Source organism: Narcine bancroftii, chromosome 2 (genome assembly GCF_036971445.1).
Source record: "Narcine bancroftii isolate sNarBan1 chromosome 2, sNarBan1.hap1, whole genome shotgun sequence".
Taxonomy (NCBI): domain Eukaryota; kingdom Metazoa; phylum Chordata; class Chondrichthyes; order Torpediniformes; family Narcinidae; genus Narcine; species Narcine bancroftii.
Window position 1 is genome coordinate 195,917,477 of NC_091470.1, and position 12,008 is coordinate 195,929,484.

General features: G+C 44.9%; 1 protein-coding gene across 4 annotated transcripts in view; it reads right to left on the reverse strand.

Moving 5' to 3' along the window:
• Positions 1–4,554: 4,554 nt before the first annotated feature.
• Positions 4,555–12,008, reverse strand: part of LOC138754910 (AP-1 complex subunit sigma-1A) — a 58,463-nt gene continuing 51,009 nt past the window's right edge. For all 4 annotated transcript variants that reach the window (XM_069919905.1, XM_069919906.1, XM_069919907.1 and 1 more), the window contains exon 5: positions 4,555–11,812. In XM_069919905.1, the coding sequence (XP_069776006.1) occupies positions 11,765–11,812 (48 nt within the window). In that variant the 3' untranslated portion in view covers positions 4,555–11,764. The remainder of the gene's footprint in view (positions 11,813–12,008) is intronic.

The window sequence follows — 12,008 nt, forward strand, 5'->3', positions numbered from 1 at the left end:
CCTCATCATCACCTTTCCTTCTTACCCATTTCTGCTTTCTTTTTTTGGACACTTTATAAGACAACATTTCTAAAACATCAAACATTTCCCTTATTCTCCTATCTAAAATTTCTTTAACCCCATTATCCCCTCCCCTTCCTGAGTTGCCCTTTATCCCTTGTCGGGCAACCACATCTCCCCTCTCCATTTGGATTTGCGAATTCACTCGCAAGCGTCAACTGATTTCGCAGTGACCGTAACTCCTCCCCACCCAGCCCCCCCAGAAAAGATTTTAATTTTCATATATAACAAAGGTCACTCTCTTAATTCCCTCCTTACTTCCTCTCTTCCCTTTCTTTCCCTTATTAATTCTTATCTATACTCTATATATTTTCCTTTAAATACGGATACACTCATGTACACATATACACACACACACACACACACACATATATATATATATATATATATATATATATACCCATATACACACATACATATAGTTCGTGGTCATTTTTACTCTCGTTACATGTCTTCATCTCTCTGCCTGTTTTGTAGTTGTTCTGCAAATTTTCGTGCTTCCTATGGATCCGAGAATAGTCTGTTTTGCTGCCCTGGAATAACTATTTTAAGTACCGCTGGGTACTTTAGCATAAATTTATATCCTTTTTACCATAGGATCGCTTTTGCTGTATTAAACTCCTTTCTCTTCTTCAGGAGTTCAAAACTTATGTCTGGATAGAAAAAAATTTTTTGACCTTTGTATTCCAGTGGCTTTTTGTCTTCTCTTATTTTCTTCATTGCTTTCTCCAATATATTTTTTCTTGTTGTATATCTTAGGAATTTTACTAAAATGGATCTTGGTTTTTGTTGTGGCTGTGGTTTCGGGGCTAATGTTCTATGTGCCCTTTCTATTTCCATTTGTTCCTCTAATTCTGGTCTTCCTAGGACCCTGGGGATCCAATCTTTCATAAATTCTTTCATATTCTTGCCTTCTTCATCTTCCTTAAGGCCCACTATCTTTATATTATTTCTTCTATTATAATTTTCCATTATATCTATCTTCTGAGCTAACAGCTCTTGTGTCTCTTAAACTTTATTAGATTCTTCTAATTTCTTTTTTAAGTCCTCTACTTCCATTTCTACGGCTGTTTCTCGTTCTTCCACCTTGTCCACTCTTTTTCCTATATCTGACATGACCATCTCTAATCTATTCATTTTTTCTTCTGTACTTTTAATTCTTCTTTTTATTTCACTCAATTCTTGTGATTGCCATTCTTTTACTGATTCCACATATTCTTTAAAAAAATATATATCCATTGTCTTGCCTTTCCCTTCTTCTTCCATTTCTCTATGTTGTTGTTCTTCTTCTTCCTCTGGGTTGGTCATCTGTTGTTTCCTTGTTTTCTTTTTACTCTCTTCTTTCTTGTTCTCGTTGTTTTCTATGTTCTCTTCCTGTTGTTGTGTTGTAGCTGTGGAGATCGACTCCTCAGCTGTTCCCCCCTCCCATCAGTGTTTTTTTTTGTCATGCGCGGTTGCACACTTTTGCTTGGCTCCGCGAGCCATTTTTGTAGTCCCGAGCTGGGTAAGGCTTTCACCTTCTTCTTCCGACGTCCTTTCTTCTTCTCTTCTTCCCGTTGCTTTCGACTTTTCTTTCTTCGCTGCCATTTTCTTCCCACCTTTACTTTCACTTTATTTTAATTTTTATGTTTGTGCCTTTGTGTTTTCTGTGTTTTTTTTTACTTTTCCGGAGAGGGCTGGAGTTCCCCGACCGGCCACTACTCCATCACGTGACTCCTCTTCTTCAAGTTCTTAAGAAAAAATATTTCATGAGAACATGAGTGGGAGTCGGCCACCCGGCCTATCGAGCCCTGCTCCGCCATTCAATGAGATCGTGGCTGATCTGATGATGGGCTCATCTCCACCGACCTGCCTTTTCCCCATTTCCTTCCCCGACAATGTAAAAATCTATCCAATTTTCCAATGATCTGACCTGGGGACAAGCACATTGACATGATGGTCACGAATGATCACCAACGCAGAAGAATGAGGAAGTTCAGTATTGTGACTGAGTATATAGAGGTGTTTGGGAGATAAATTGGGAAAGGTTTGTTGGAGCAGGTCACACACAAACAGTTTAAAACAGAATCTTTGCTGGAGCTTTTACAAGAGGCTCAGACTCATCACGGTTGTTTGCAAAAGGCAACAAATGTAACAACAGGCAGTCGCAGCTTTGTCTGGAAAACAGAACCTACTGTCTGGAGGGTCATGTGATCTTTGCAGGCAGAGAAAGGAAAAAAAGAGGCTTTGCTCTCAGAGAGGAGGGAGTGAGAGAGAAAGAGGAGAGATACAGACATCGATTCCAGAGGGACAAGTTGGCAAGCTTTGGAAGACGGCCTGGTCAAAGGAGAGGACTGGCTGTCCAGTGTTTCCCTTGGAATAGGTGAAACAGAAAGGACCTCTGTGGTGACCTGAAAGAAAAAGGTTATCATCTGGAGAACCCTGAAAGGGGGCAAGTTTCGTCAGCAAGACACTGGAGTGGCTGATTAAAAAGGAATCAGTTGTGGATGTCCTGGAACAAGAACAACTCTCTCTCTGAAAACAAACAAGAACCCTCCTGAGTGGTAACCATTTACCTGTTAAGCACCAAAGCCTGGTGAACTTTATTAATGTTAACTTCTGTGCACAGTACAAGAATGTCCTGAAACCAGTGAGATTGGACTGTGAACCAAAGAACTTTGCTGAACATAATATACATGTGCGCTTAGAATTAGAAGGGGGTTAAGTGAGTCAATAGAGAGAAGTTAAAGTTTGATTCTATTTTCATGTTCAAAGATAATTAAAAGCAACTTTTGTTTAAGTAACCCTTTGTCATGGTGCATGTCTTTTGCTGCTGGGTTTTGGGATCTTCTGGACTCATAAAATTTTATAGGGGCTCCCCCCCGCACCACCCCCCCCCCCCCCCCCCAGTCTGACAACATCTTCCACAGGTACTCTATCAACAGCAGACTGGCTGGGTGCATCATGGCGCGGGATGGAAGCTGCTCTGCTCAAGTTTGGAAGGTGTTGAAGGAAGTGGTGAATCCTGCTTGGAACATCGCGCAAATCTCTGTCCCCTCTGCAGACTTTGCCTAAACCTCGCGCTATCGAGGAAAGGCAGCCAACATACTGAGAAACCAGTCACAATCTCATCTCCATTCGGCATGAAGGCTTAAGAGTTTGAAGCGTGAACTAATGGGCATCAAGACAGTTTTTCACTGCATCTATCGGGCTCTTGAACGAACAGTGTTGCTGTGTTGCCTTTGCTTCGTGCTTTGGCAGAACGGTTAGAACAGTGCTGTTACAGAACCAGCGACCAAGGTTCAAATCCCGTGCTGTCTGAAAGGAGTTTGTACGTTCTCCCTGTGTCTGCGTGTTTTCTCCATGGGCTCCGGTTTCCTTCCATCCTTCAAAAAACGTATGGGGGTTTGTAGGGGTTATTTGGGTGTAACTGGGATCATGTGCCGAAAGGGCCTGTTACCGTGCTGTGTGTCGAAATTAACAAATTTTAAATTTTCCTTTTCATTTCAATCCAATATTCTACAAATTTTGTTCTTTATCTCCAAGACATCTGTAAGCAGCAGTGTCTTAAGAAAGCAGCCGCTATCCTCAAGGACCCCCACCACCCAGGCCGTGCCCTCTTCACTCTCCTACCATCGGGAAGGAGGTCCAGGGGCACTCAGCTTCTATCCCTCTCCGCCATCAGATTCCTGAATGATCAATGAACCAGACACTGCCTCACTTTGACTTTTCCTTGAATTATTTTTATTTATTTTTGTAGGTTGTTTATATAAATGTTTGCCCTGTAACATGCCATAAAATAATGAATTTTGTGACATGTTCATGACAATAAATTATGTAATGTTGGAAGACTACAAGAAATGGGAGCAGAAGGAGGCCATTTGGCCCGTCGAGTAAGCTCTGCTATTTCATCATGAGCTGATTCATTCTCCCACTCGGCCCCACTCCCCATAACATTTGATACCCTGACTCTTCAGTTACCTAACAATCTCTGCTTTAAATACACCCAATGACCTGGCCCCCACAGTCACCTCCTGGCATCAAATTCCAGAGGTTCACCACTGTCCAGCTAAAGAAATTCCTTACACCTCTGTCTTAAATGGGTGCCCTTCAGGCCTGAAGTTATGCCTCCTTGTCCTAACCCGTGGGCCTGTGCAGAGAAGCCTTCTCACTGTACGAGTTATTTTGTGACAAATATCATTAATTGACAAGGCTCCGAGTCCACGTCCAAGTGAGCACACAGATCTGGGTGACCATAATATGTTAGAATGAGGGAAGGCAAAAGAGGAGAGACAGACAGAGAAAGAGACAGAGAGAGATACACAGAGAGAAGGACATGGAGATATTTATATATATATATATATATATATATATATAGACAGAGCGAACAATGAGAGAAAGGAAGAGAGATACTTAGAGGGAGACCGAGAGAGCGAGAGAGAGAGAGAGAGAGAGAGAGAGAGAGACAGAGACAGAGACAGAGACAGGACATAGATCGGAATAAGAGCACTGATACACGGTGTGAACTTGTTCAATGTTTAATAAATAAAACGTCAACTTTCAGAGATATACACAAAACTTTTCACTCCACACAATAGTTCAAATATAAACATTCAAAACTCTGAAAAATGTAAGAGGTACAGATCAATTAAACTGAAGCCTTATCACTCTGAATTAAACGTCAGTGGTATTTAAGAGTGCAATCTTCACTAAACTCTCAATGAAACACTTCTGAGATTTGGTTCCGTTGGCTACAGTCGAAACTAAATCTCCAAGATAATGGACAAAGACAGGGCAAATTTAAAACCTGGTTACTTTCCTATTGTGTACTGGAGGCAATTCACAGAACCTTTCCAGAATGACAGAATATTTCAACGTATAAGATGACCTTCAGATAAGACGGGTCCAATTAGTTGGTTTTATGAAGATGACCCCCCCCCCCCCAAAATACACATTGACGGAACTGCTGGGCGTGGCCAGAAGGTTGGGTGTTATCAGGGATGGTACTGAGGAGGATTGATTGTGGGGCACTGACAATGAGGCGGAAGCGGACTCATCAGATTCAGAGTGGGACCCGCGTAATGACAGTGTACACAGTGAGGCTCCGGATGTGCTCACCGAGGTCTTTGCCTCAGACAATGATAGTGATTTTGAATGATTTTAGACGAGCTTTTTTTTCCACAATTTCTTTTGGTAGCTTAAAAATTTGTTGTGGGGTGGCGTCTGAGAGGATTATGGAACCAATCGAGTGGCATTTTGAGTAGAATTTTAAGGACGTGTTTTTTTGTATCTGGTCAGTAAGTCAATCCCTGTATTTGTGTGCTTCAAGGGTCATCTTATATGCCAAAATATATGGTAGCCTGGTAAATTCTATTCCCACCCCCCCACCCCCAATCAACCTCAGGATCCAGTGGCGGTGGGGGTGGGGGGGTTAGTTCAGATCCCACCACAGTGTCTAGGGAATTTAAAATCATCGATTCAATGTTGCAGATGATCAGCGAGAAACCACCAGACTCTCGTTAAACTTTACACGATTTACCTGTTGCTGTGGGCAAGGGGCTTTGCTATTTTTATCCACAGCAGACCTATTGCCGACTCCAGTCCCACAGACATAAGAGGCCATTCGGCCCCTTGGAGCCTGCTTCACCAATCAGATCGCAGCTACTTTGAACTTCAGCTCAACTTCTGCATCCAGTTCCAAACCAACAGCTACATTTACGTACATCTCAGCCCCCAATCAGGCTGCTCTTAATGAGGACGATCCCAAAGGTTTGAATGTATACATTACAGCAGAGTACAGCCCTTCAGACCACAATGTTGTGCTGACCCATATAAACATACCAAAAAAAATAAACTAAACCTTCATAACACTTTATTTTTCTTTCATTCATGAGCCTGTCTTAAAGGCCCCTATTGTACCAGCCTCTATCACCATCCCTGCCAATGCATTGCAGGCACACACAACTCTCTGTGTAAACATCTGACTTATGTCTCCCCTAAACTTTCCTCCCTTCACTTTGTTTGCCACTCCCGCCTTGGAAAACAGGCGCTGGCTGTCCATCCTGTCTATGCCTCTCATAATCTTGTAGTCTTCTCTCCTCCTTCAGCACTCCAAAGAGAAAAGTCCCAGCTTTGCTACCTTCACCTCATGAGATTTGTTTCCCAATCCAGGCAACATCCTGGCAAATCTCCTCTGCAACCTCTCCAGAGCTTCCCCATCCTTCCAAGAGGAGACCAGAACTGAACGCAATACTCTGAAGTGTGGTCTCACCAGAGATTTATAAAGTTTATAACATGACCTCACAACTCCTGAACTCACTCCCCTGACTAATGAAGCCCAGCATCCCCTAGACCTTATTAACTGTCCTATCAACCTGTGAGGCCACCTTGAGAGTTGCATGGATTTCAACCCCAAGGTCCCTCTGTTCCTCCATACTGTTAAGTATCTATTAACCCTGTACTCTGCCTTCAAGTCCAAAATGCATCATCACACACTTGTCTGGATAGAATTCCATCTGCCATTCTTCCACCCAACTCTGCATCCTGTCTTTATCCTGTATGACAGCCTTCAACACTATCCACAGCACCTCCAACCTTTGGAATCCATGACATAAATTTGCCACCTGTATTAAATGGGCAAGCTCTCATCTCCTCACAAGTTCTAGATTGACCAACAAGAGGAATCATTCTCTAAGGATTTGTCCTATCAAGGCTGTAATATTTTTCCGCATAAAGACAACAATGTGACAGACTTGGATGTGTCCCAAACCACCCAGCAAGCCAACAGCCCCAATGACTGCAGAGGAGATTTACCGGGATGCTGTCTGGATTGGAGAGTATGTTAGAAGAAGCACAGATGACAGAGCTGGGGATTTTTCTCTTTGGAGTGATGTAGGATAAGAGGGGACTTGATAGACATGCACAAGATTATGAGGGGCTTCGATCGGGCAGACAACCAGAATCTTTCTCCCCCAAGGCGACAATAGCAAATACCAGAGGACATCCGTTTAAGTTGAGTGGAAGGAAGTTCAGGGGAGTACTGGCATCACTAGGTGGGTACAGACTGCACTGAGTGACACCATTAGAGGGGGTGACACCAAAGTGACTGTCCATAAAACGTTTGTGCAGTGTTTCAGCAGAAATTTATTATCTTTTAATAAAAATTTCCCTGTTGTTCATTATAACAACAAAAACATTCTTCATAAGCCCAGCTCACATGAATCAATATACCTACGAGGCTAAAACTCGAAGCTGCTCATTTACTGTTTGAACCTTCGAACGCGCTCTGGTCAGAGCTGCCGTTGTGACCCAATGACAACAAGGCTTCGAATCACATGGTTCCATCCGCACACGCCCATCAGCAAATGATGTTGTGCTTGTTGCTGCCGGGGTTTTTACAGTCACTGCTTTTGTCAAATGTTCTGGGGTTTCAGCTACAATATTGTGGTCATTAGTGTTTGTAAACTGAGATCAATAACATTTTGGAGAATGAAGTCGTACGATACTGTAGTTTAAAGGTGTAATTTTAATTTTGCTGGTTGTCTATTTCACTACTGTCACCGTTACATTCAGTGATCTACGGGAATTATGGGGTAACGTTAGTACAAAAAACATTACCAAGGATTCTGGATGGTCTGGGATGGGAGGAGGTCCATGGTGGGGTGTGGTGACACCATGAGTTACCGCACTGGGCAACACCAACCCTCATGATGCCACTGCAGGGGAGACGTCAGAGGCAAGTTTATTTTACACAGAGTGGTGGGGGCCTGGAAAGCATCACCTGGAGTGGTGGTGGAGGCTGGAACAATAGGGATATTCAAAATACTCTCAGGCAGAGTAAGAAAAACAGAGGGTTATGGGTGTGAGGTGGGGGAAAGTTAGATTGTAGGTTAACATCATGGGCTGAAGTGCTTGTACAGTTCTATGGAATATTCTATGGAATAAATGAAGATGATTCAGTGGCCAAAATGAGACACCACACCTACATAAACTTTGTAAGGAAAGTAATTCATTCTGTCCTGGACCAGTGATGTGGGCATTCAGGAAAAATATAAATGATTCTCTCCCTTTTAAGTGGTCAAGCATTAAGCATTTTGTACAAAAACGAGTAATTTGTGTAAAGTTTTCTTTAAAATCAGAGGGTATTCATTTTGAAAAGTCATGCAGGGAGGGATCCATTATGCCCACTGAGGCCCTGCTGGCCCCTATGTACATTCTGTGACTTTCACCTCCCTCCCTGCCAACTATAGTGCTGCTTTAAGGTAATAACAGTTTCTTGGGCGGCGCGGTTAGCACAGGTGTTACAGCGCCAGCGACCAGGACCGGGGTTCAGTAAGGATGCTCACATACGGACATCCATGCACACCCATGCATGCCCACAGACTTGCATGCATACTCATACACTCACATGTACACAGGCATTCACACACCCGTGTGCACACCCACTCATAAACGCACATACACTGGCACACACTCATAAATGCACATAGACATCATCGACCCCCCCCATAAAACACGGAAAAACCTAAATCCCCAGAAAACACGATGGCTATCTCACCAATCAGCCCAGGGAGGGAGTGGAAAACTGCTAGAGGATTTAATCCTTGATCCTAGTCACCCATACACCACAGGTCTTACTCAACATTATCAAGAATGCATAGCGTAGTTACACATTTCTAATTCGCACAGGGGTTGGCCAGCAGTGCCAGTGTGGAGGTAATTTGGCAGGGTCCAAGGATGCCTCCCCTCTTCTCCCATACATCCACCCCCTGAACCACCTTCATCATTGCACCCTTGAACTTCACCTGAACACACACTAAAAAACCTCCCTACAAAACAGCAGGGAAGTTGACCCTTCGGTCCACTGAGTCCATGCTGGTCCTCATCTACCCACCTGCACTCGTCTCTGTTCTTTACTCCCCGCATGCTTTTCCTTGACTCCCCCCCACATTCTGCTGTTCACCTCCAGGATCTCTCAGGGGGAAATGACCAAGGTGAATTAGCCCAGTGACCAGCGCTGTTTTGGGATAAACAAAAATGGCGGCGTTGCCGGAGCAGATGGGAGAGGGGAAAGCGGAGACACAGCGCTGCCACTGGAGCAGACTGGGGAGCGGGTGGGGGGGGGGGGTGGTGAGCAGAGACACAGTGCTGCTCCACAGGATACAACAGTTCTAATGCTGGCAGTTCTGTAGAGGTATTAGACAGCCTATTAGAGGAGCCGATGGGGCTTTTAAATTAAAATCCTGCCACCACAGAGGGGCAGCAAACCACGAGAGGTTGCAGACTCCAGGGGAGCAGTGGATTGGCACAAGGCACCAGAAATGAGGAGAACACTCCCGCTCCAGCCCCCTTCAAGAAGGACAAGCAGAGGAGGTGATCCTGCAGGGACACTGGCCATGGCAGTGGACCAGCAAGGAGCACAGCAGCTGAAGGAGCCCAACAGGCCCCACGTGGGCCGCTGGAGACTGGATCATGGGAACCAGGTATCAGAGCTGGGATTCGAGAGGGCGCTGAGGGAAAGAAGGGCCCCCTGGAGGGCCCTTGGGTGGTGAAGGCTTCCTGATCGGTGACAGAGGTTTGGATGTGGAGGCGATGGATCGGACAATTCAGTGTTGCTGCAGGGGCAGCAGGAGCACTGGAGGCGAATCCACTGGACCGTCACTGAAGGGACTCTCTTTGCTTCTCTTTCCCTCATATCATCAGGGGAGCAGGTCAACAGTTGGCACCGTTAATTGGGACGGCGAGGTAGTGGCTTCACCCGCTGCGACACTGTGAAACGTTCCTTTGTGCTTTATCGGGAGACGAAGAAACTCTCTGGGGGAAGGGAAACCCTCATCCCCATAGTAAATAACATTCCACAGAAGTGGAACCAGCCCATTCATACCACTGGAAGTGAATCCAACGCAAAATGCCTCAACAGTTTGCCACACTACAATGCATACAGAAAAGTAAAATGATTCTAGAATTAGCCTCTTTGTTGATGCAGATCTCAAGGAAGAGTTGAAAATCCTGCACATCTATCTGGAATAAATGTCTCCAGTCCTGGTTTTGCATCATCCCCCAAATAAACTCCCGCTAAAGATCCAGTTCTGGTTTTGCATCTTTCCTCAAAGAATCTCAGCCTCTACATATCCAGGTAAAGGACATCGGGGTTCTAGTGTGTACACAAAGAGTGCTGGAGAAACTCAGCAGGCCACGCGGCGTCCATAGAAAGTAAAAGGTGGGCATGAATAAAATCAGCCAGACGTCCAAGGGTGGGGGGAGGAGAGAAGAGGGAGGAACACAGGTAGATATTCATTTCTGGGTTTTGCATCCTTCTCCATCCATTGGATGACTCTAGCCAGGTTTTACCATCTTCCCCCTCTGGCTACTCCCACAGAAAATCCATTCTGGGTTACGTGGCTTTCCCCAACTACCCTCGCTGGTTAATCTCACCAATACTCTTGTAAATTTCTACAGGTGTATCATGGAGAGCATTCTGACTTGGGATGGAGATGCCAATGTACAGGACAGAAAAAGGTTACAGAACATGAACAGCACCATCATGGGCATCAGTCTCCATTCTTATCTTAGAACATTACAACACAGTACAGGCCCTTCAGCCTACAATGTTGAGCCGACCCATATAGACCTTCCAATAAAAAACTAAACCCTCTCTACTTCATCAACTACCCTCCATTTTTCTTTCATCCATGTGCCTAAGAATCTCTTAAACATTCCTATTGTTCCAGTCTTCACTACCATCCCTGGCAATGTGTGAAAAACAACATATCTCTGATTTCTCCATGAAACTTTCCATCTCTTTGCTTTGTACAGATGCCCCTCTGGTATTTGCTATTCCCGGACCTGGGGGGAAAAATATGCTGATTGTCTCAGATGAGGACATCTACAAGAGATGGTCCCTCAAGAAAGCAGCCTCTATCTTCAAGGACACCCCAACACCCAGGTCGGGTCCTCTTCGCTCTGCTACCATCGGGAAGGAGGCACGGGAGGCTGAAGATGAACACCCCACAGTTAAAAACAGCTTCTTCCCCTCTGCCATCAGATTTCTGAATGGGCAATGAACCACAGGCACTTCCTTGCTCTCTCTTCTTTTTGCCCTAATTTATTTATTTTTAAAAAAACGTAATCTAGAGCAATATTTGCACCTGTAATGCTATCACGAAACAACGAATTCTGTGGCACGTTCATGACAATAAATTCTGATTCCACTCCTCAAACTACCTTGGCTTGCTCAAGATCCAGACCTGATTTTGTAGCATTTCTCAACTGCAGCTTCATATCAGCTCTGGTTTCTTGCTCTCCCCCAATTAAGAACATAGGAAATAGGAGCAGGAGTCGGCCACCCGGCCCATCGAGCCTAAGATCATTGACTCAACTCCACCGACCTGCTTTCTCCCCATATCCCTTAGCTCCTTCTTTTATGTAAAATATCGATCTGTTTTTGGCCACCCTCCCACTTTCTGCCCAATTCTTCAGCTGCAGGAGCAGCGGAGATTGCACGGTTGTGCACTCTCTCCACCTGAAGATGCTGGACGGAACCGGAGGCCAAGCAGGGAAGTGGGAATGGGATATTCGGGATGCGAACTTCAATCGACAGACAGCGACGCCACACAGTCAAGGTTATGCAGGGTTTAGTGTTTTCCTTCGTCTCTCCCTCCCCCACCCCCACCACCCCCCACCCCAACCCCAGCTGAGCAAGATGTCTCTTTAAAGGCAGCCCGATCTAGGCCAAACCCATCTCTTCCAGAACACTGCGAGGCGATTCATCATCCTACAGAGAGAAACACATTGGGTTAACCCCATCGCAACGGGAATAGAAAAGTGCCACCTACAAATTAAAGGGTTATCGCACTTTCATGGATTGTCACTTTACACCTGTCCAAAGGAATTATAAATAAATTTTGATTGAAAAGGAACTGTAGAACATTAAGGACAGCATGGCTGGCTTTACAGCACCACCGATTGGG